The sequence below is a fragment of the Trematomus bernacchii genome, unplaced genomic scaffold (assembly GCF_902827165.1).
Source record: "Trematomus bernacchii unplaced genomic scaffold, fTreBer1.1, whole genome shotgun sequence".
Lineage (NCBI taxonomy): Eukaryota > Metazoa > Chordata > Actinopteri > Perciformes > Nototheniidae > Trematomus > Trematomus bernacchii.
The window spans coordinates 8,653,212-8,674,968 of NW_022987705.1; the positions used below are offsets into that span (position 1 = coordinate 8,653,212).

At 40.3% G+C, this 21,757-nt stretch overlaps 1 protein-coding gene across 1 annotated transcript in view; it reads left to right on the forward strand.

Annotated features, from left to right (window-relative positions):
* Positions 1-10,006: 10,006 nt before the first annotated feature.
* Positions 10,007-21,757, forward strand: part of LOC117490433 (actin-binding LIM protein 3-like) — a 46,191-nt gene continuing 34,440 nt past the window's right edge. The window contains exons 1-2 of the mRNA XM_034140182.1: positions 10,007-10,276; positions 14,207-14,371. Coding sequence (XP_033996073.1) covers positions 10,258-10,276; positions 14,207-14,371 — 184 coding nt within the window. The 5' untranslated portion in view covers positions 10,007-10,257. The remainder of the gene's footprint in view (positions 10,277-14,206; positions 14,372-21,757) is intronic.

Consider the following 21,757-nt stretch of genomic DNA (forward strand, 5'->3'; position numbering starts at 1 on the left):
TCTGTTTGGTGTATTTCCTTCTGCAGTGTTCTCTGTTACTTTATACTGAATTTTGCCTCTCTACTAAGTGGCTTCCTCAGAAATCAGCAGCTAAAATGTCATGATAAGCTCTGTAATTTTCAGCCGTAGTATTACAACCTAAATTATTGTTACAGAGCCGAACAAAGTGTCTATAAAGCCACATTTGTTTTTATTTTAAACAATGTGTCAATGGATTGGTTGAAAGCATTTCAGACATACTGCACAAAGAAATGCATTGGCAGCCGAATAAAGCAAAGTAATACGTTCTTTTATGCGCAGTGAGGAAATAAAGGAAGCAAAAGCCTACCGGTGCAGTTTTTCTTTGTTCTTCTAAAAGAGGACAAGTCTTTAAAGTATATCCTGTACATAATGTTCATCTGGACCTCTGAGACCATACTGTACCGTTTCCTGCTGTTATGTCCTTCACCAACTAGTGACGGTTTTTACCCCTTATCTTTCCTGTGCCATTTTCCGACAATGGCTCCCTGCGGTGTTTTGATCATAATCTGTTATTGAATGAACAAATGTGCAGTATTCAAAATGGTTTTGCAACATTGACTGGCATCAGAGTTGTATGGTTTTTTTCACACCAAACTGAAGTTGTTGGGTTATAAAAAGTAAACCAGCAGCATAATGTTCAGAGTGTGCATGAGACGCCAAAAACTGAAGGAAAGGTTGAATTCTGAAGAGAAACTATAACATGTGATTTAGAGGAGCTTTTTCAGCCATAAATCAGGCTTGGCTTATACTGTAGCTCATGCAAGCGATTATATGAGTGGAATAGTTCAATACATTCATCAAAATACAGAAAACCTCGTACATGTCTTTACTCTCTCCTGCTCCTTCTTTACCATGTTTATATGTGTGCAGCTCCTGCGTGTGCTCTGCCTAAAAGGGTCAGATTAGGTGAGGAGATAGACTCTCACAATAAAACGATAGAGACTAAGAACTTTATGTGGATCACTTTAATAGATGTTATACAAGTGTTTCTTAGATAAATACACTATCTTCATGGTAGTACACTAAATACACTATCTTCTTCTCACAGATCATGAAAAAGGCATGTCAGCAGAAAGACAAACACACCTTCTGCCGGTCAGCACCTTCCCTTCCCTTCCCTCATCTCTCTTTCATCACGGTCACTTTCACTCTTCCTGTCTTTCCATAACTCGCCCACCCTCCTATCTCCTCTCCTGTGTGGTTCATCACTCCCCCTCTCTCGTCACTCTCTGCTTCCTTTCTTTGGTTTCTCTTCCCCATGGGTCGCTCTTGTACTCTGCTGCTCATCTTTCAACTGCCCTTATCTTTCTAGCTCACCCTGCCCTCTTACCAGCGTCACTTTTTCACACTTGTGTCATTTGTCTTCCTTTTTGAAGCACCAATGCAAACAATTCTCTGCAGTGTGCATCTCCTTCAGGATCAGCAGATGCATCAAGTGTTCTTGAATTTCACCATTGTGCATCAAGTAGCTGTTTTTACCCTGCAGGAGTAATTCATTCTGTGAATGTTTTTTTTATGATAACCTTCAGCTTCATCATTTAAAAAGCTTCTGATTAAGCTGGTGTTTAAAAAAATGCACATATTCACCCACTGTCTTATGTGCAATTTACACTTTTATGGTTACACTTGATTTAAAATGTTTTAATGTTACTGGCTCCTATAATGTTCACTTGCTTTTTTTAAATACTGCTACTTATTTTTTAGCATGCTGTATGTGTACTCTTTTCACTCTTGTCATGTATCTTCTTCTTAGCTTTTATAACACCGTAAATTCCCCCTCTGTGGGACAAATATATGGATTTGGGATTCCGATGTTCAAATCCTGTAGAAAGCAGTTTGATATAGTTTGCAAGAGTATTGTCAAAGTGTGTTTCAAAGGCTTTTTTTATCTCCATTAGTCACATACTAAATTTCCTTATAATACAACTATTCATCAGCTTATCTTAGACCCTCCCTTTTCTGGTAAATGTCCCCCTCTATCTAACTGCACAAGTTTGTAATGCAGGTTTCCCGTTAATGAAATGTCTCCGAAACACTCCTGATGATATCATTGTCTGTCATTTTATTAGACTTGGCCACGATCCTACAGAGCTATTCCAATGTGTAACTAAAAGGACCATTTTATTTTCCTTTTGAAGATATTTGCCTCTACCCTTAGAGTCAGATTCAACTCAATATATAGTTCAGGCTTAATCGCACAGTTAGCATATACAAATTAATTTGGTGTCTGCAAAGCTTCTTATCAATTTTTTGGGAGTGGCGTTAGGTCTTTTGTCGAAACCCTGAAATGTCAAATATACAATCACATGGAACAAATACAATTCCAAAATGATCAGAGAGTGTAAGGCGTTTTTGCTTGATTAATGACTTAAATGGTTTATTCATTATCAAAAAAATGTTGGTTTAGCCAATACTGCTTGAATGGTGGAATCATCTAAGATTTGGTTTGTGTATTTGAGTCATCTTTAAACTCAACTGATTGTACCCAAACACATTTATAGAAGAAATTGGACAGAGAGACGTCAGTCGCAGTATATCCCGATATTTCATTAAAGGCTGTGTGTAATCCTCACATTGTCATCACAGTCAAATTGGCTGACAGAGATTACCTTATGTCTTCCAGTTGAAAGATGGTGGAATAACACACAACAATATGTGGCTGAATGATAGTTACTATAATCAACATGTGATATACAGAAAAGTTCACACTGAGAGAAAGCCCTGAAGGTATTTCACCCCATTTTGTGCAAAAGATGAAACTTCAAAACCCCACGTGTCTTTTCATGTGATGTTTTTGTCGGACTCGTTGGGGGAAGGTATTGTAAATTGTCTATATTAGAAGGTCAGGGGACAAGAGGAGTGGTTCATATTTGTTTTGAGATTTATCAGCTATACTTTCATCTCATGCAATTATAAATCTTAAGTTTTGGGGAGTGGACTGTGACCTTTGAACTCTAGATTCTGATTCATCAACAATAAATCCCATAATAAATAACAGGACCCTGACATATAAAGAACCCACTAATGACCCCATACACACATATACAATGACAGTGAACTCAGCTTCACCTTGTCCCATTTCCTGACTGACAAACACAAGCCCTGTGATGTGAACGTAGCCAAAAACACACACAACGTGCACAAAGACCTTACAAACCCTCACCCACACATGTAATGTGAAAGGATATGCTTATATTGAACTCACACAAAATCACAGCTGACTTTCCCCATATGGTTTTACCGCATTGTTTTTTAATTTTTTACGAGGCTTCCTGTCCACCACCAAACTGCAACTATAGCTGATACAGAAAAAGAAGCCTTTAGCAGATGAAGAGCCACCTCAATCTTGCTGCAGTGGTATTTATAGGCGGGTGTTATTCCTCATTTCCTATAAAGCCAGTTGCTTCCCTTTCAAAATGATGTGACCACTAACACCCTTCTCATACACAACGTGTACATGCAAGATTGACCTGGTTGCATTGGTATATGCATAGGAGTGTCCTCTTATAGTGCAAGATATTCACTAATATACACTCAAATGTGACTTAATTATTATTATTATTATTATTTATTTTTTATTCATTTATTTAACAGGGACAGTGCACATTAATGAACATTTCTGTAAATGTGCCAGAGTTAGCCAAGAGGCTATTTTTCATCTGTAGTCCCTGGACAGATTTTAAAAGTCAACCTAAAACATATTTAATTTTAAACAAGTAAATACAATACATTTAAAACATGCAACATACATTACTGGGATACTTGATAAGTGGAGGCTATCAGCCTGATGTTAAAGTACATAAACATGATGAAATGATCTCACTTAATGTGAAAATGATTTACTGACAGTTTCACAAATGTGTAACTTGTATGTCACTTAAAGTGTCAGACCTAAATCATAGCACACAATGTTCATACTCAGATGCACATATTCTTATTTCACATTTCATAGTTTATATTCTAAAATTCATTCATAGCATTCTATTTCCATGTAAATTACTGCTTTATTTAATTTGTATTGCCATTTAACTGTATTTTATTTTATTACGGTGTAAAAGATTTTGTGTTTTATATTAGATTTCTTGTTTTTTATATTTTATGTATGCACCATGACATCAAGTCAAATTCCTAGTATGTGCGAACCTACCTGGCAATAAACCTGTTTCTGATTCTGATTCTGATTCTGATTATGTGGTTTTATACTTTTATTTCATCGCGGTTCACATTTATGCACATAAGTATCTGTAGTACTATTTCACTACCCCATCAAGTCTGACTAAGGGCAATATCACTTGTTTTTCACAGACAACAGATATCCTCTGTGTTCCACATTTCCTCTTTTAAAACATGATATGACAGAACTACTACAACCACAAGGCTTTTGAATTATAGAAACCCAATGACCTGTTATCTTACTTCATCACATAAAAGGTGAGTGCAATTGGGAACATTTAAACTCCACTGATGGGATTTCTAACAAGCCGTTTTGTCCTGCTTTTCCACTGCAAATTAATTTTAAAACGCTGATTTCAATGATTGCCTTGCTCACACACAAATGCACACAGTTCAGTATAACACACAGTGCAGTCGCCAAATAGTATTCTTTTGAAGGAACTCCCTATTGTGTCCAATGCTTTGACATACAGACTGCAGGACTTGACAATAGGTCACAACTGAGGGACACACAGACCGACAAACTGACTGTGATAACACAGGTGAAATCACATTGTTTTTCTGACCTTATTTAACTTCCAATTGAAGGCATCTGCCAAGACCCAAAGTCCGACTCTGATTTTAAAAACAAGCTTCTATTTTATGTCAACAAGAGAAGTCATAGCAACATTTGACTGTTTAATAAACTGCAGTTCAACAGATTCTGTTCAAAGATATATCTCAACTTCATTTGTCATTTTCATAAATATACATTATTTGGCAGAAATCTAATTCTTAAGCTTTTCCCTCTGTGTGCAGGAACATCTGCTGGAGGTTTGAGGAAGTGTCAATGGTTTTCAGGAAGTACCCCGCACATTGTTTTAAATACATGGATCTGAGCCAGGACAGACATGAAAGGTAACTGTATAAATAGGCTTTGGTTTGAGGGTCAGCAGAGAACACATCTCCTATTCGTGTTAAAACTGGATTTTTTTTAACAAAACAAAACAAAAGACATGTCATTCAAAAAAAAGAAGAGGATATCAATTGGACTTTTATCCATAAAATGTGTAAAACAACATCATCATTATCAAGAATGCTTCTCCAATAGCCTTGATTGACAGTTTGAGTATTTCAAGTTCCCTTATCTGTTCTTCTTCTGACATTTCTCTGATATGACAATAAAATACCTCCACATAGTGCAGTGTTGCCACAAATATATTCCTGACTAGTACTGCCACCTTCTGGTGTTTATTTGTAGCCACAGATAATGGACTCATTGAAAACCTGTTACATTTGATGTAAAGCCATGGTATTTCACCTGTCCAGCCCTATTTGTAACTCCCGGATCAATCATCATCTTTGAACATTTGATTTTACAATGTGAAATAATGTCACAGAACACCAACAAAACTGGACACAAAAAGATTCAATTGTTCAATTGAGTTAAGAGATATTTGTTTTTTGTCATCTAAAATGAATGCATTGTTGAGACAAGTCAATAAGCAACTGTTGTTTCACCTTTGTTTTTAATACTTCGAAAAACTAAGACTGTACTTTGTGTCCCTACTCGCCACAGCAGGTCTGAGGTGTAACTAATCACTGGTATACAGCCCAATAGGAAGCAGGACAGACTGTAAGTAAGCAGCAAGTGAGCTTAACATAGTGGACCTATCATGCTATATTTGAATAATATATTGTAGGGCCATACCTATATAAAACATGTCTGTGAAGTTTTTTTTTCAAAATACCAAACAGATCATGCATTTTAGCCATGCCTCATTTCGCTCTATTTGCTCTTTTCCAGCCCTGTTTTTGCAAGGGCTGATTCTGTGAGAAGTCTTCTTCGCTGCTTTTGTGTCAGACTACAGCGCCACTTACAGGACTGGCATATGTACTACAGCGTCTCCAGCGCTTTCGAGCGGCAATGGCCGTGGCCGTGGCCGTGGCCCAACCCCCCATTCTCCTGATAGGTGGAGAGTTGCCCATATAGGCGGAGCTCCCTGTTTCTGACGTCAGAACAATTTCAAATCTGTATCAGCTCCGTTGCAGCCCCGTTTTTAGAGATTTGGGTATGGAGGAAAAGAGAGAGGGTTGTGTTTTCTGACACTTGGTGAGTTCCCTGAAACACCGGGGACACATATTCATGTATAAAAGACGTACAAAAGTGCATTTTGCATGATAGGTCCCCTTTAACATAGGAGAAACTGAAGAGACCAACTTATCCATATTAAAATAGGAGGCTGCCTTGTACCACCGACCATGACAGACAGAGCCAAAGGAAAGACAAAAGGCCAACAGGCAGTGGCGATTCTAGATACTGTGTGTGGGGGCCCTAGGCAAACATTCACTGGGGGCCCCTCGAACCAGCTTTTCAGCACCCCCCCGGAGCGGAGCAAGGCAACGAAACTTAAGATAAGAAGCAGCATTTTACGGCGCGCTATGCATGGGGCTGCCTTGAGGGGGTTTCCCGACATGTCGTTGCAGTAAATTAAAGGGTGTTTCATGTTGTCGTTGCGGTGGACCTTCTTAATCTACCTTCTTTGGGGGTCCCCTTCTGGTCCGGGGCCCCAAGCAGTTGCCTGTTCGCAAGCGGCGGCCCTGCCAACAGGTGCATTTTATAAGCAGCCCTAATGAGGGGAGCGGTCGGGGAGGAGTCAGGCCCTGAGCTGCATTCAAGAGCATTCAAGAGCACTGCACTCATTTTGAGAGAATTACAGACTACACCTACATCATGAAAATACTTTTGCTTTCATGGCCTCCTCTCTGAACATGAGGTCCAACAACAGTCAATTTTAGCCAAACTTTAAGGGTTTTAATGGATTTCTGCATGGTTTAAGTTTTTAAGGGAACTTTAATTTCTCCCTTTATAGAGATGGACCAAAACAAATATAAAATAAGTGTGTCCTACTTGTCCAGATTTGTAATACACAGAGGCTGGAAAAATACTCAGCTCGTGTACTTAAGTAAAGTTAGAAGTACCAGAGTGTAGGAATACTCTGTAACAAGTTAAAGTACTGCAATCAAAATGTTACTCAAGTAAAAGTACAAAAGTATCAGCCTCAAAATATACTTAAAGGAGAGGTGTCATGGCCATTTCCACTGATCATAATTCCATTGTTGAGGTATACTAAAATAGATTTATACTGTGCACTTTTCCAAACTCACATTGGTTTCTCATATGCCCCTTTCACACCAACGCAACTCCGGTTCAAGCTCCGTGCTAGAGCTTTTCTGGTTCAGAACCGGTTCTTCGGTTTAGCGCCGGCTCTTTTCACACCGCTCAGAGCCCGACTGGTGCTGCCGCTGCTGCGTCATGACGTCACAGTTTACGTCGCTGAGTTTCTCCCCAACGCCGGAGCTCACCTCACAATAACAACGGGCCGGGGACTGCGTTGCTTTTAACCATACGAAGCCAGATTAAATTAAATAACGACTTCTCCAACCTTATACTTTTCTCCAGAGTGCCGTGGTTCATTGTTTATTAATGTGTTTCAGCGGCATTTACCGACCGCTGCAGTGCTGGCCGGCTGCTCTTCCACGAGTGTATTCTCCCGTTAGCTCCGGGTTAGCTCACACGGCTCTAAAGTATTCACTGTCTGACTGTCACACAAGCAGCTGATACATATCCCCAGTTCCCCTTAAGTGAATGTGTGTCAGTCTGAATTGACGCTGTTTGGTGTCAGTCTGAATTGACGCTGTTTGGCATCACAACGCTGTTATGAAAGTTTCTCTGGTATAACATGGGTGATGTTAGCATAGCAACCGAAGCTAAACTGACTACTTGCTAAGCAGTTTTCTACAGGCACTTTTTACCGACGTATTTTTCATTATGATTCTACTTGTGATAGTCGGACATGACAACCTGTGCAGCCCATGTATTGATTCCATCCGATAGCTGCTATAATAACAAACAAAACGTCTGCCTGCTCTCCACAATGATCAATAACAGCGAACGGATGGTCAAAGTAAGGTACAAATAAACAGAATCACACGAAGCCTGGTTAGTGTTGCCTGACTTTATAAAGTGTGTTTTTTTTAACAAGTGTGTGGTTGCGTTCTAGTCACTTTGCTCAGCACTACTGCTTGTTACAACTTTTATTTGCCGTACTCGCCTTAACTGTTAGCTCAGGTTAATCTCGCCCCCCTCCGACGTAAGCGTGACGTATGCGGTTCTTGCTTCTAGACGGACAACTTTTTGGTGCTCGAAACGAACCGGATTCCGGAGCTATGACGCTGCTCCGCTGCGGTGTGAACAGGAAAACCCGGTGCTTTTCAAGCACCAGCACCGAACCGGCCCTGAAACACCGTTGGTGTGAAAGGGGTAATACAGCATCTCTGTAAACTACTTGTATTCACTGAATTTCACTCTCTGCCTTTAACGGCTCGTTGGAGCTCCCAAAGCTCCAGCCCCCACCCTCCCTGTGAGCACAGTGTGCTCTGATTGGTCGGGACGTTGTGAATCGCGCTGAGCTCAGTGGAGGTGTTGTTTCCTTGTTTAGGATACATAGCGAAACACAGCCAAACTCATCCTGAGCACACACAAACTCACATCCGAAGTAAAAACAATAAGTGTGGCTTGATATTGAGTAAGAAAAAGGTTGATAAACGCTGTGAGAATGGGTCTGCAGAGAGAATTTCGCCGCGATCCCAACTGTCTGTTATCAGCCTGCAGCCAGGGAGGAGAAATAAACTGAGCTGCCTGCTCCCTGCACACAGAGTGTGTGTGTGAGGAAGTCCGTGGATTGGTCAATTTGGACCAATCAGCGGGGGCTTAACGTAACGGCTCCGCGGACGTAACGTAACGGCTCCACGGATTGTTCCATTTCGTTCGAGGTACGGCTTGACATCATGCCGTCCCGGAAGAATCAAATGGACAATGACGTATCTCCAACGAGGCGTTTTGGGGAGGTATTTTCTGTGTTAGAGTTTTACTCGCTATCGGGTGTACTTTGAGGGTTTTGACTCTGCACACCGTTTACATGCATAAAAACCTTCATAACACACAAGGGGACGGGTAATAACCGGAAAAGCATGACACCTCTCCTTTAAAATACAAAAAGTAAAAGTACTCATTATGCAAATTGGTCAATTTCAGAATAATATATATTGTATATTTTCATTGTACTTGCATGCATTAAAGTGTTTATCACAGCTGGTACTGTAAAGGTGCAACCAGTTAATTCATTTGTTTACTGCAGGGTAGCTTGTAAATGTTACTCCAAGTGTAACTAAAGTCTCATTTAAGTGTTGATTATATTTCCAATCATTTATCCAAATCTGCAAAGTAAATAAAGTTATTGAATAAATGTAGTGGAGTAAAAGTACACGATTTACCTCTGAACTGTAGGCTAGTGGAGTAGAAGTACAAAGTAGCATAACATGGAAATACTCAGTAGGCTATCTCAAAATTGTACTTAAGTACAGTACTTACATCTATTTGGTCATTGATTTTTTTATTTTAAGTCATTGGGTCACATGATTAGGAAGCTATTAAGAAAAAACTCCCATCCACTTTTTGTTAGCAACTAACCATAACACTGGGCTGCATCCTATTGGTGATTTTTGCCTGTAATTCTGACTTCAAACGCTATGTGGCGCTCTCGCTTCGTCAGAGCAGCTCCTCCTGCCCGGTGAAAGACGCTCTGACAGCTCCGAGTGTGTGGAAAACCTTCAGAAACTCAGCACCAGCATCCAGCTTCACACCGGAGCTCTGACAGGGAGGGATGGACGCCTCTGCACCGGGGCAGGGGGCTGAGGGGGTCTGTCGGCGGGGAGGGGAGCAGGCTGAGGGCGTGGGGAGGAGCAGGTGGAGGAAGACGGAACAGTCTGTTTCGATTTAATTCTTCAACCGGCAGGGTGGAGAGGTTCAGCAGTCCGCAGCCTGGCAGTGTAATCCTCTTGCCGGGAGGAGCAGGGAAAGCCCTCCCCAGACTGAGCCGCAGAGAGGAGCCGAGATTAGAGCCGGACACACGGGGAGAGTTCACCGGAGTGCTCGCTCTTTTTTTGGAGCTTTTGTCCTGCTGCTGGGAGCTTTTTTGAACTGAGTGATACAGACTCTGAGGATCATTCACACTTCACATCATGAGTGGACCGACAAATGGTAAGCAATGTGTGTGTGTTTTTGTGTGTGTGTCATAGTGTGAGTTTAAGGTGCACACATGTAGGCTACAGCATGTGTGTCTTCATGTGAGTTTGCCTCTTCTTAATCAATAGTGTGTCCTGGGAGGGTTTAACCTGAAGTAGACATAAACAGTCCTTGCCTGAGGTTATTGATCACTGAATCACTTATTGACATTGTATTTTATCTAGCCATTAGCTGGCTGCCTGTCAATGAAGGTTAGAGACAGAGGATGATATTGTGTATTGATATCTGATAGAATTCATCAGTATTTTCATCAGTGTGGTTCTGGGATGATTTGTATTTCATAGTTCAAACCAGGGATTCCTCAACTAGAGAAATTCCCACAGTCACATGCATCCTTCATTTGATTTAATACACATGTGTAATTGCTAATCCAGCCATGTATATGCATATGTTTTGTATTTGTACTTATTATAATCAATACTGGTCAAGTAAGATACTATTATTGGAAATGCCTGTAAAAGCTAGTCAGATATTTTGGAGAGAAGAAAGGAACCCTGCTGTTTTTGACAAAGCAGCACATCGTTGGTGTACACTGTGCCAGGCACTTATTAAAATGTCCCCATGTCTAAACATAGAACTATATAAAGCAGTTTTGTTTTATTAATATGAAACCGCTAAATCCCCAAATAATTATTTTTTTCCTCCAAAATATAAAAACAAAGCAGCTCTACAGAACGACACATTGCTGTGCTTTCCAGTAAGAGAACATCAAGCAGCTACTCAAAGCTCCTAGCAGCCATTCAGTTTTATATGTTTCACCTTAGGGAGATATTAAACCCTTTTAAAGGTCCCGTCGGCACGATTATGACCACTTCCAGCCTATCAGAGGGGCCCAGGCTGAGCAGCTGTAACCCAAAAAATGTCCCACAGAAAAGAGGAGGATTATCTTCTGGCAGACTGGTCTGGTTCACACTATGGGAGACCTTATTGGTTTTTATCCAAACTGTTTCTCCCTAAGGTCAAAGGTCAGGATAAATATGTATTGCTGGGAAAGTGAGACTTTGAAGCAACTTGTGAGGAATTGAAGTGACATTTCATTTTATTAAAATAAAATGTAATCCATGGTGTCAGAAATGTTTTGCTTCCCTATTGTTGCACACTACCATGAAGTCAGTGAGACTTTTGTTTGATACCTTGTTTTTATCAGCAGTTGTTTTGATGTTGTGGATCAGTATTCCCAACCAGGTGTCAGGATCCCCCCAAAAGTGACAAGCTAAATCTGAAGGGTCTAGAACAAACACATTTGGGAAGCAGCAGTAATGTAACACTGCACAAAAATATGTTTACCATCAACAATTGTACTAATGAGTTATTACTCAAAAGGAAAAAACAACTCTGGGTATAGGTTGTTTGTGAACAAGTGATATCAAGACAATGCACATCCTACACACACACACACACACACACACACACACACACACACACACACACACACACACACACACACACACACACACACACACACACACACACACACACACACACACACACACACACACACACATACTCAAACACAAACACATTTAGCACATATTCACCAATTTCATAAAGTAAAACGTGCAACATAGTACCAATAGCAAACACATGCACACAAATAACTAATTAAGGCTCTCTCTCCATCTTTCTCTTGCAAACATGCACACACACACACACACACACACACACACACACACACACACACACACACACACACACACACACACTCTAACACGTGCACAAACACACACAGGTGGCTTTTCTATGTTGTATGTGGATCCAGTCCTTGTGCTGCCATCTGGCTACAGAGCCGATGCCAGCTTTTTTGTTGTGCGCACTCAAACACACACACACACACACACACACACACACACACACACACACACACACACACACACACACACACACACACACACAGACTTACACACTCATTCAATGAAGATACAATTTGTTAGGAAACATTTTTGTCCCAGTTTTACCTTTTTTTTCTCTCCTGAAAACATTTATAGATCCATAACTCTCCCCCTCCTTTTCTCATCAGCTTAACCTGCCTGCCTGCATGTTGTGTGTGTGTGTGTGTGTGTGTGTGTGTGTGTGTGTGTGTGTGTGTGTGTGTGTGTGTGTGTGTGTGTGTGTGTGTGTGTGTGTGTGTGTGTGTGTGTGTGTGTGTGGTGTGTGTGTGTGTGTGTGTAGGGTTGGTGTGTGTGTGTGTGTGTGTGTGTGTGTGTGTGTGTGTGTGTGTGTGTTTGTGTTGTGTGTGTGTGTGTGTGTGTTGTTTGTGTGTGTGTGTGTGTGTGTGTGTATGTGTGTGTGCTGCAATTGCATAATACTTTGGGAGGCAGCAGCATTAACTGTAAAGTGATTGAATTGAGTAGACTAAAGGAGAATTGATTAGATTGTTGCACACTGGATAGAGGTCAGCTTATTCTTGCAGGAAATCAAAATCAATATTGATCAAATATGCTGTCACTCAGTGAAACCACATAATTACTGTCTATTGTGACAGTGACACGGTGTGTGTGTGTGTGTGTGTGTGTGTGTGTGTGTGTGTGTGTGTGTGTGTGTGTGTGTGTGTGTGTGTGTGTGTGTGTGTGTGTGTGTGTGTGTGTGTGTGTGTGTGTGTGTGTGTGTGTGTGTGTGTGTGTGTGTGTGTGTGTGTTTGTGTGTGTGTTTCAGACACTGTGAAAAAAATATAATTTTTTTTACTAAAAGGGATTTGAGCCGTTTCATAAGCAAAGATGAAAGAAGTGTAATCCCAAAAAGCCCCATGTGCCCTTTTCTGTCTCATGACATAGGATGATCTTTATTTTTATCATACTCGAATACAAAGACAATTTCCAAGGCTTCTCATGATGTAGTTAAAATAACACAAAGAAACAAAAGCACTAATATAAGCGTTAATATTAGCATAGGTTAATTTAGCTAAAATTGTGTATATGTACATGTATAGTTCTTTTTTCAAGATTACTTTTTTGGCATTTTTACTTTGGTTGATAGAAGATAGAAAACAAAACCTGAAAAAAAAATGTTGCTTTAGTGTCCTATGCAGAAGTTCCAACGTACAATGCAATTCTTAATATGCTATCCTCTCTGAATACTTTAAATGAATGACTTAGTATACAAGTATTCAGTCAATTCTAAGTATACAATTGCACAGTGTACTACATTCATTAAAATATGCAAAGTGTAACAGTTAATCTCTTCCATTGGAACATTAGTGGAGGGTTCAATATATATATATATATACATATACTCCTGACAACCATACAGCCATCAACTTTGAAATGTCTCCGTAAGTCAGTAGAGTATGTGTTTTTCTACACCTGTCCGTCTCTTAAGCTTGTAATTAATGGTTGTAAGTCGGGCTGATCTCCCTGGCAGAGAAGCAAGCCACTACGAGTTTTAAAGTCAATCACTAAGTCCTGCACTAAGTTTTCTCCTCCACATCTTCTCGTGTGTGTGTGTGTGTGTGTGTGTGTGTGTGTGTGTGTGTGTGTGTGTGTGTGTGTGTGTGTGTGTGTGTGTGTGTGTGTGTGTGTGTGTGTGTGTGTGTGTGTGTGTGTGTGTGTGATGTTTGTGTTTTTTATTTGTGTATCTACTGTACATGATTGCTTAAAGTCAAAATCATTGATTCTGATTTGTTTCTGTGATATACTGTAAAAGACAAACCTGCACATCTGTTTTCTGATGTGTTATACATTAAAGCTTGTGTTTAGCTGCCACATATCATTTGTAGACAAGACAAGACACTGAGAAGAGAAAAACATGCATGTGTTCCTTTTTGTCGATGTGTCAGGCACATTTTCGAATCCCTTTGATCAGATGTTTGAATCCTGTCGGAAGAAAGACAAAAGTAAAGGCTTCGAGATGATGACAAGTGACATGTTTTTGATCATCTCCCCTCCTCAGTTCAGTACCAGTCAGGTCTTTATGGAGAAAACAACAACAGCAGCTCTCCTATCTCCAGCCGTGGCAATTCGCCCATCGTGTGTGAGCGCTGTGGGGACGTGTGTCGTGGAGAAGTGGTGCGCGTCAAAAACACACACTTCCATGTTCAGTGCTTCACCTGCCAAGGTAAATTCACCGCACACAAACACACACATGCTTCCATATATTCTGTGAATATTAACACTTTCATAAATGCACACACAAATGTACAAACACTCACGTTCGCCTACATTCTCCACTTCCACACATACACACACAACATTTCATATTTATGTATTTTTATGTCTCAGACTAATGCCTTTGTTTCCATGTGTGGATTCCACCCACATCACTTTGCATAATTAAATATTAAATAGTTATCAGTACTCAGACAAGAAGGAACCAGTGTAATTGAAACAATTATAGCTTCACTGAAATAGAAGCTGAACTCTGACTCCACCAAGATCAAAGTCCTTCACAAATTGTTTCAGTAATTCAGTCATTTGATGCCTCTGCCACCACATATTAAAGGTGAGATTTGATATCTCCGTAAATCGCAAGTGAAAAAAATCGTTGAACTTTTAATCGTTTGAGGTGTCGTAGTTTTATCTGAATATCCCAGCAGCCACTGCAGCACAACTATTGAAGTCTACTGGGGACAGTCCTTCAATATGTGAGGCCCATTCACACTTTACGCTTCATGCAATTCTCGCAGATCAGATCGTTATGTGGTATCAAAAGGCTAAGCATCCACAAAAATGACAGATGATACCAAACTGGTTGCTTAAGAGACTGATTGTTTGTTAATGCCCCTTTCACAAACGTAGCCCTGCTCTTTGACTTACTGTTATTGTTGTGTTGTATATTTTCAGACAGGTTTTTTATATAAATGGATCAGGACAAAAAGTGAGCAAATTCTTTTTCCTGAAACCTTCCGAATGTCTGGACACTGAGGGGACACATGTTTATGTATAAAAGACATGAACAAGTGGATTTTGCATAACAGGTGACCTTTAAGCTAGAGTCAGCAGTTGATTCGCTTACCTTAGCATTAAGACTGGAAGCTGGGGGAAACAGCTAGCCTGGCTCAGTCCAAAGTTAACTACATCTAAATTCGACAAATGAACACATTGAATCGTGTTTGTATATATCATTGACGAACATACATTTCAAAATGATAGTTGCTGTATTACCCTTTTTCTTTGAGTCCCACCTTAAAAAAGTAAATATAACTGTGCAACTATAAGTATTCCACATGTAAATGAGTAGTGGATATAGGACAGGAATATTAACAGTTGGGAAATACAAGTTAAAACAGATTTCTTTCCATGTATTCATATGTGTGGTCATATATGAGCGTTTGTGTGTCTTTGCATGTTGGAGCTCCAGCAGTGAGCAGGTGGGGCAGAGCGCTCAGAGGTCTGGAGTCAGCAGCTGGCATAGCAGTGCAGTCAGCAGCTTTCAGCCTGGCGTCAGACTCCGACCAGCTAACCTCCTTTCACAGGCCGGGACCCTCACTGTCCCAAAGCGCGCTGAAGACAACGTTGTTTTCTCCGTTTGATCTGCCAGTAACATCGCATGAATGCACTCAGCCTCAAAACACCAGAAAAAGGAGGGTTTGCTTTTTATTTCATGTCATGCAACATCTTAAAAATAACCTGAGCTGAATAAACAGCTTCGATAGTTTGTTTGATGGAATAACTGATTGTTTAATCAGAGCACTCCTAGTTTCTGATAGGACAGACACCAGCTGGACTTATTGATGCAGATGCTCTCTCTTTGATATTTGGGAATTTATTATAATGGGCAATTGATCTTGCGGAGTAAGCTTAATGACTTCTAGCTAATGGACCCTAAGTAGACATCAGCTAACGAAGTGGACACAAATCAAATAGTCAGTTTTTAGTACACAGGCGTCTTATTTTTGTCTTATTTTTCCTCTGCTTTCCGCCCCCGCTCTGTCACTCTCTTGTCTTACATGCTTGGTTTGTAGCTGTGAATGTCAGAGAGATACAATGAGTCTTTGTTTGGTTAACAGTTTAATCTCCTTTTATTGTGGCTATTTAGGATTGAAAGATTGTTTAAGGAGAGAGAAGAACAGATTTGGGATAATGAGAAATATAAACAGAAGAGAGTGAGATAGATGAGACAGCAGCACTGTGTTGTTTGTTATTGGTAGTGATGAATCATTTCGGTGCTAGGACTTAATTAAAGTGAAGTTTATCCTGTTTTCCATGTTTTTATAGTACACAAATTGATACATTTATTTTTCTGATTTGCACTTATGTTGGAATAATTCAGTCAATTGTCATTTACCATGAACATGTGTAAGACATGCATGGTCACCAGAGGATACATCATACATACTTATGTCCAGTTAACATTAGAGTGTGAATTCACAGAGTGCATAGATAGCATATCTGTGGACTCTCAGTCTTGTTAATGAAGTACTTTGGACCTATAAATTTGAGTTATCAATCGAGTATTCATATTTGGGATATTATGACAAGCTTTACATTATGCAAAAGTTGAACGTTTCAAACCCTCTAGATCTAAACAGTGGGTCCTACAGGGGTGATCATGATACAATAAAACAATCAAGTGAAAAAACAGTTTAGGAATTTTTGAGGAAACAACTGTGACAATCGTCTCACAATAAAAAAAATGCAATTGCCAAGATCTGCAGCATTTTGGTTTTAACAAGAACATAAACTGTAGAGATGTTTCTACAAATAACTACATAACATATATACCATGCTCTGTGTGTGGTGTCACATCACTAACAAAGCACAGAATGCATACTGATGACATTTTCAAGGCTACTCTCTAAGCTCTGCAAATAATATTGTTTTGCTCTCATAAAATATCTTATAAAATATGCAACATGTTCATACATTTGCCCTCATTTTAAAATGAATGATGCCAGCTTTTGGAGTACATTGACCATGTCCTGCTGGGAATGTAAATATCCAGTCATAACTCCTCAATTTGATTGACATATTCAATGACTGTAAAAAGAAGATCCATATTGTGGCATATATTTGCACCGCTTATATAGACCGATCCATCAGTTCGACTCTAGAGTGGTTAGACTTTCCCTTTTCTTCTCCGCCTCTGCTTCTCTTTGATCCGCCTGTCCATCCTGATCACACTAATGCAAATGCAGAGAAGGAAATCCATCCCATGTTGATGATGCGGGTAGATGAGGGAAGACAGTGACAGGACGGCAGACGTGCGCTGGATGGAGAGATCGATAGCCTCATTGATACTTCCCCTGGGTCCTGCCGTCTCTTTCCCCACATCCTTATCCCCTCACTTTGCTCCCTGCTTCCCTTTCTCCTCACATAGGATGCCTTCTTCTTTTTTCCTCCTCCACTAATCTCTCCCTTGACTCCCATCTTGGCTTTCGTCTATTTTCTTCTTGTCTCGTCTTAGCCTTGAGTCTAAAATAATCCTCTCCTCTTTTGCACCACACAATTCCTCATCTGTGACCTTACAGCATCTATCATTGTAAAGAATATAGTCAGTAATTACTTGCCCCAAATAATCTGATTTGAACGTCCTAATTTTGGAGTCTTTCATAATATAAATCTTAGTTATTTAGTACAACAGGCCCAGACTTAATTTACTTGCATGAATTGTACAACAGCAGGGTCCTCACCTTCACGTCAGAATATAAAGCAGACCATTCTTCTTACCTGTTAAAGCTTTCTGCAAAGCCTGACCCAGTTTGAAACAAGTTTGTTTCATTAGTGAAACATATCAGGAGCAGTGTATTTTATCAGTAGTGCACGCTCAGCCATGCAGACAGTCACGGTTGGCTCTTTCTTCAGAAGAGACTTCAAGGACGAACTGTGAAGAATGAACCGCTGTATCAGCTCAGCTGTGCTGTTGTGTGTGTCCTTGTGTGAGCATTTGCACAGTGTGTCAGTGTGTTTCTGTGCACACTGTGTGTTTTCTGATGTATCTGGAAGCTAAATCAGAAAGATGAGATAGTCAACATGTGTACAAAGCCTTCAGGAGTTCTTGTTTCTTGCATCCATCTTCATTTAGATTATTTGTACAATTCTTTCATTCCCTCTTTCTTTCATTCCCAAGAACCTTTACTTGCGCTGCTGGCAATAAACAAATAATCATTATTTGTTGTCTTTATGCCAGTTGTGTGTATGTGTGTGAATATATGTCCAGACCTCCAGCACTTCAATGTAATAGGCAACAAATCACTGTTAACAGACGTAAAAGAAAAGTATTTAAATACTTCAGTGCCTTCGACGAACTGCAGCTGAACCTCACCCCCCTGTGAGCAGAAGGTAGGGAAGTGGGAGGCTGGTGGCAAACAAAACTGATGGAGCAAGTGATACAAGGGGTTACAGAAAAATGCAGTGAGCATGGTTTTATTTATTTATTGATTTGCATCTATTTTATTTATTTGTGAACTGAAATGTATTTTCAGTTTTCTTTTGCTTCTTACGTATTCTTCCCATAGGTCTCTAGTCCAAAGTTAGAATTTGTTTGCACTTTTTGTAGCCATTAAACATAAAAAACAAACTAAACCTAACCAAACATGACAAAGTAAGAACCTTCTTGCAACTTTAATTATGATCATTAGTTTGGGGTTACTTACGGCACTAAATGCAAACCATGATCAAATTTGCAGAGTGAAAACTGAACCTCAAACTGCAGCAGTGATAAACAGACTGTATAAATCTACTGAGACAGATTGGAAGCAAGATGACTTTCTAGATTGTTGTAGATGGTCATACAAATCCTGTTACTCCCTATACCACAGGATCAACTGTCTGGCAGATATAATCCCCAGTGAAGGGGGAATTCTCTTAACCCTCCTGTTGTCTTCGGGTCAAATCTGACCGATTTACTACTTTCATCAATCATAACTTTTGTGTTTTACATTCGATTGCATTAAGGCTTTATGATATCCTTCACAGTAGACATTTGAACATATAAAATTGCTGATCACCACTTTCATTGAATTTTGGATGATTTAGTCAACTTTGTAACACCCATGGTGTTCCCGGTCAAAAATGACCGCCATAAAGAAAAGGAATTAGTAACCATCCGGATCAGATAAAACACACACACACACACACACACACACACACACACACACACACACACACACACACACACACACACACACACACACACACACACACACACACACATATACTCTAGATGTGTCCCCCCCCCTTATGTGCCCAATCCCCCCATGTGAATCACACCTGACACAAACACACACCCACACAGAACAATTTGACACATTTCCCGCTCTTATGTGTGATCCAGGTGTGATCCATGGATCACACCTGGCACACGCAATACATGTTCAGTGTCTATTCTTTGTATATGTATTGCAGTTGTTCATGTATACAGTAACAGTAGTCTGATACAATATGTACAGTTTGAAAGGGTGTTAAATAAAATTTGGTGATGATTAATGGTTTTTGTGTTAATGTAATAGCAGTTCAAACAGGACCGGTCAAATTTGACCGTGAACACCAAAGTAAGGGGGGGAAAACGAAGACAATAGGAGGGTTAAAGGTCCCATGACATGCTTTTCCGGTTAATACCCGTCCCCTTGTGTGTTATGTAGCTTTTTCTGCATGTAAACGGTCTGCAAAGTCACAAACCCTCAAAGTACACCCTGTAGCGAGTAAAACTCTAACACAGAAAATACCTGTCTATGCTACCCCAGAACGCCTCGTTGGAGATTTTTCTTTTTCCATTTTTTTCTTCCTGGTCATAGTGACGTAACGCCGACCAAATGGACCAATTGGTCCAAATGGACCAATCCGTGGAGCTCCGCACACACACACACACACACACACACACACACACACACTCACTCACTCACTCACTCACTCACTCACTCACTCACTCACCTCACTCAACCTTATCTTTTCTCAGCCACGGCTCCGCGGATCTCCGCACACACTCACAGCCTGGCTGTGAGTGTGTGTGTGTGCTCAGGCTGAGTTCCGCGATGTCTCGCTGTCTCGCAGACCCCACACAGCAACCAGGAAACGACACCAGTAATCCAGCTCACACTGTCCGCTCCTCGAGCCTCAAAGGGCGGAGCAGCGAGTCCCTCAACGTCCCGCCAACACGGCACCCAGACCCCACGCAGCATTCTCATCTGTTTGTCATTACTGGTGTCATTTTCTGGTTGCTAACAAACGCCATTGTAACACATAAACACTGATGTTTCGCTGTAACGGTGGTAGACTCATCAGAACAGAGTGGGCGAGCTGACCAATCAGAGCACAGTGGGCTCATAGGGAGGGGGGGGGCAGGAGCTCCAACAAGGCGTGTAGGACAGAGAGTGAATACACATACTATACAGAGATGCTGTATGAGAAAACCAATGTGATTTTGGAATATTGAACAATGTAAATCTATTCTAGTAGACCTCAACAATGGAATTATGATCAGTAGAAATGGCCATGTCATGGGACCTTTAAATCCACAATGTCCATTTTCCGTTATTTAAAGTTACTAGCTACTATGTGTAGGACTATGCTACGTCTAAACTGTGTATTTTTATTTACTGTCAGGGTAATGGTCCACACACCGAAAAGACAATAAATGTGGAAAACCAAGTTCTGGGGGCCAGGTGGGGTCAGGCCGGGGTCACGAGGGGTCATTGGGTCTTGCTTGAAGGGTCTGCCATTGAGGCGACTGAAGTGTCTTTGACCTTTTTAAACATTAAGCCTCAGTCAGCAATTTCACGTAGCAGCAGTAAGATTTGTCCCAACCAGGTGTCCCTGAAAGACTAAAATGTCATGTGACAGAGAGGGAGTAATGTATGGCAGCAGGCTGGCTGATGCTCATTTATATTCTGGTCATGCTTTGCTGTGGCATTTCCTTTACTATTTCGATTTTAACTATGTAGTACATTTTTTAAATGAAATCTTTAGACGAATGAAATCATTAAGGATCAGACACACTTTCTATGAAATTTCAAAGGGTTATCGACTGTGACCAAACAAAAATGCAATTTTTGCAGTATTGCATGTTGGAACAATTAGGAATAACCACAGGAAATAATAACCTGAGACATTTTGAGATTAATCAATTTCAATCTACTTTAGGTCTCAAAGAAAAAACTGCATCTGCATCTTGTTTGCTAAGCCTTGCTACAGTAATTGTTCATCCAAGTTTTAGTACTAAGACGAAATAAGTATATGTTGTAGAGCCGATGTCTTTCTTGGAAATGCCTTGACAGCAAAGCAGAGTATTGCACAGCTGGGCTTTAAGCAAAATGGTAAAATGATGCCAACATTGTCAATGCATATTTGAGCTGATGCATGTTAGTAGCTTATGCTAGCATTTGCTAATGAGCACAACAAGCAAAGCTGGTGGGAATGTTGCTAGTATTTTGTCATAAAAACTGCATGAAGACATGTTTTAATGTATGGAAACTACTCTTTATTATTTTGTATATTTCATATTTAGTTTAACAAGGGTTTCTCAAATACTCGTGAGAGTTGAGAAACTATTGATCTGGCCCTACCC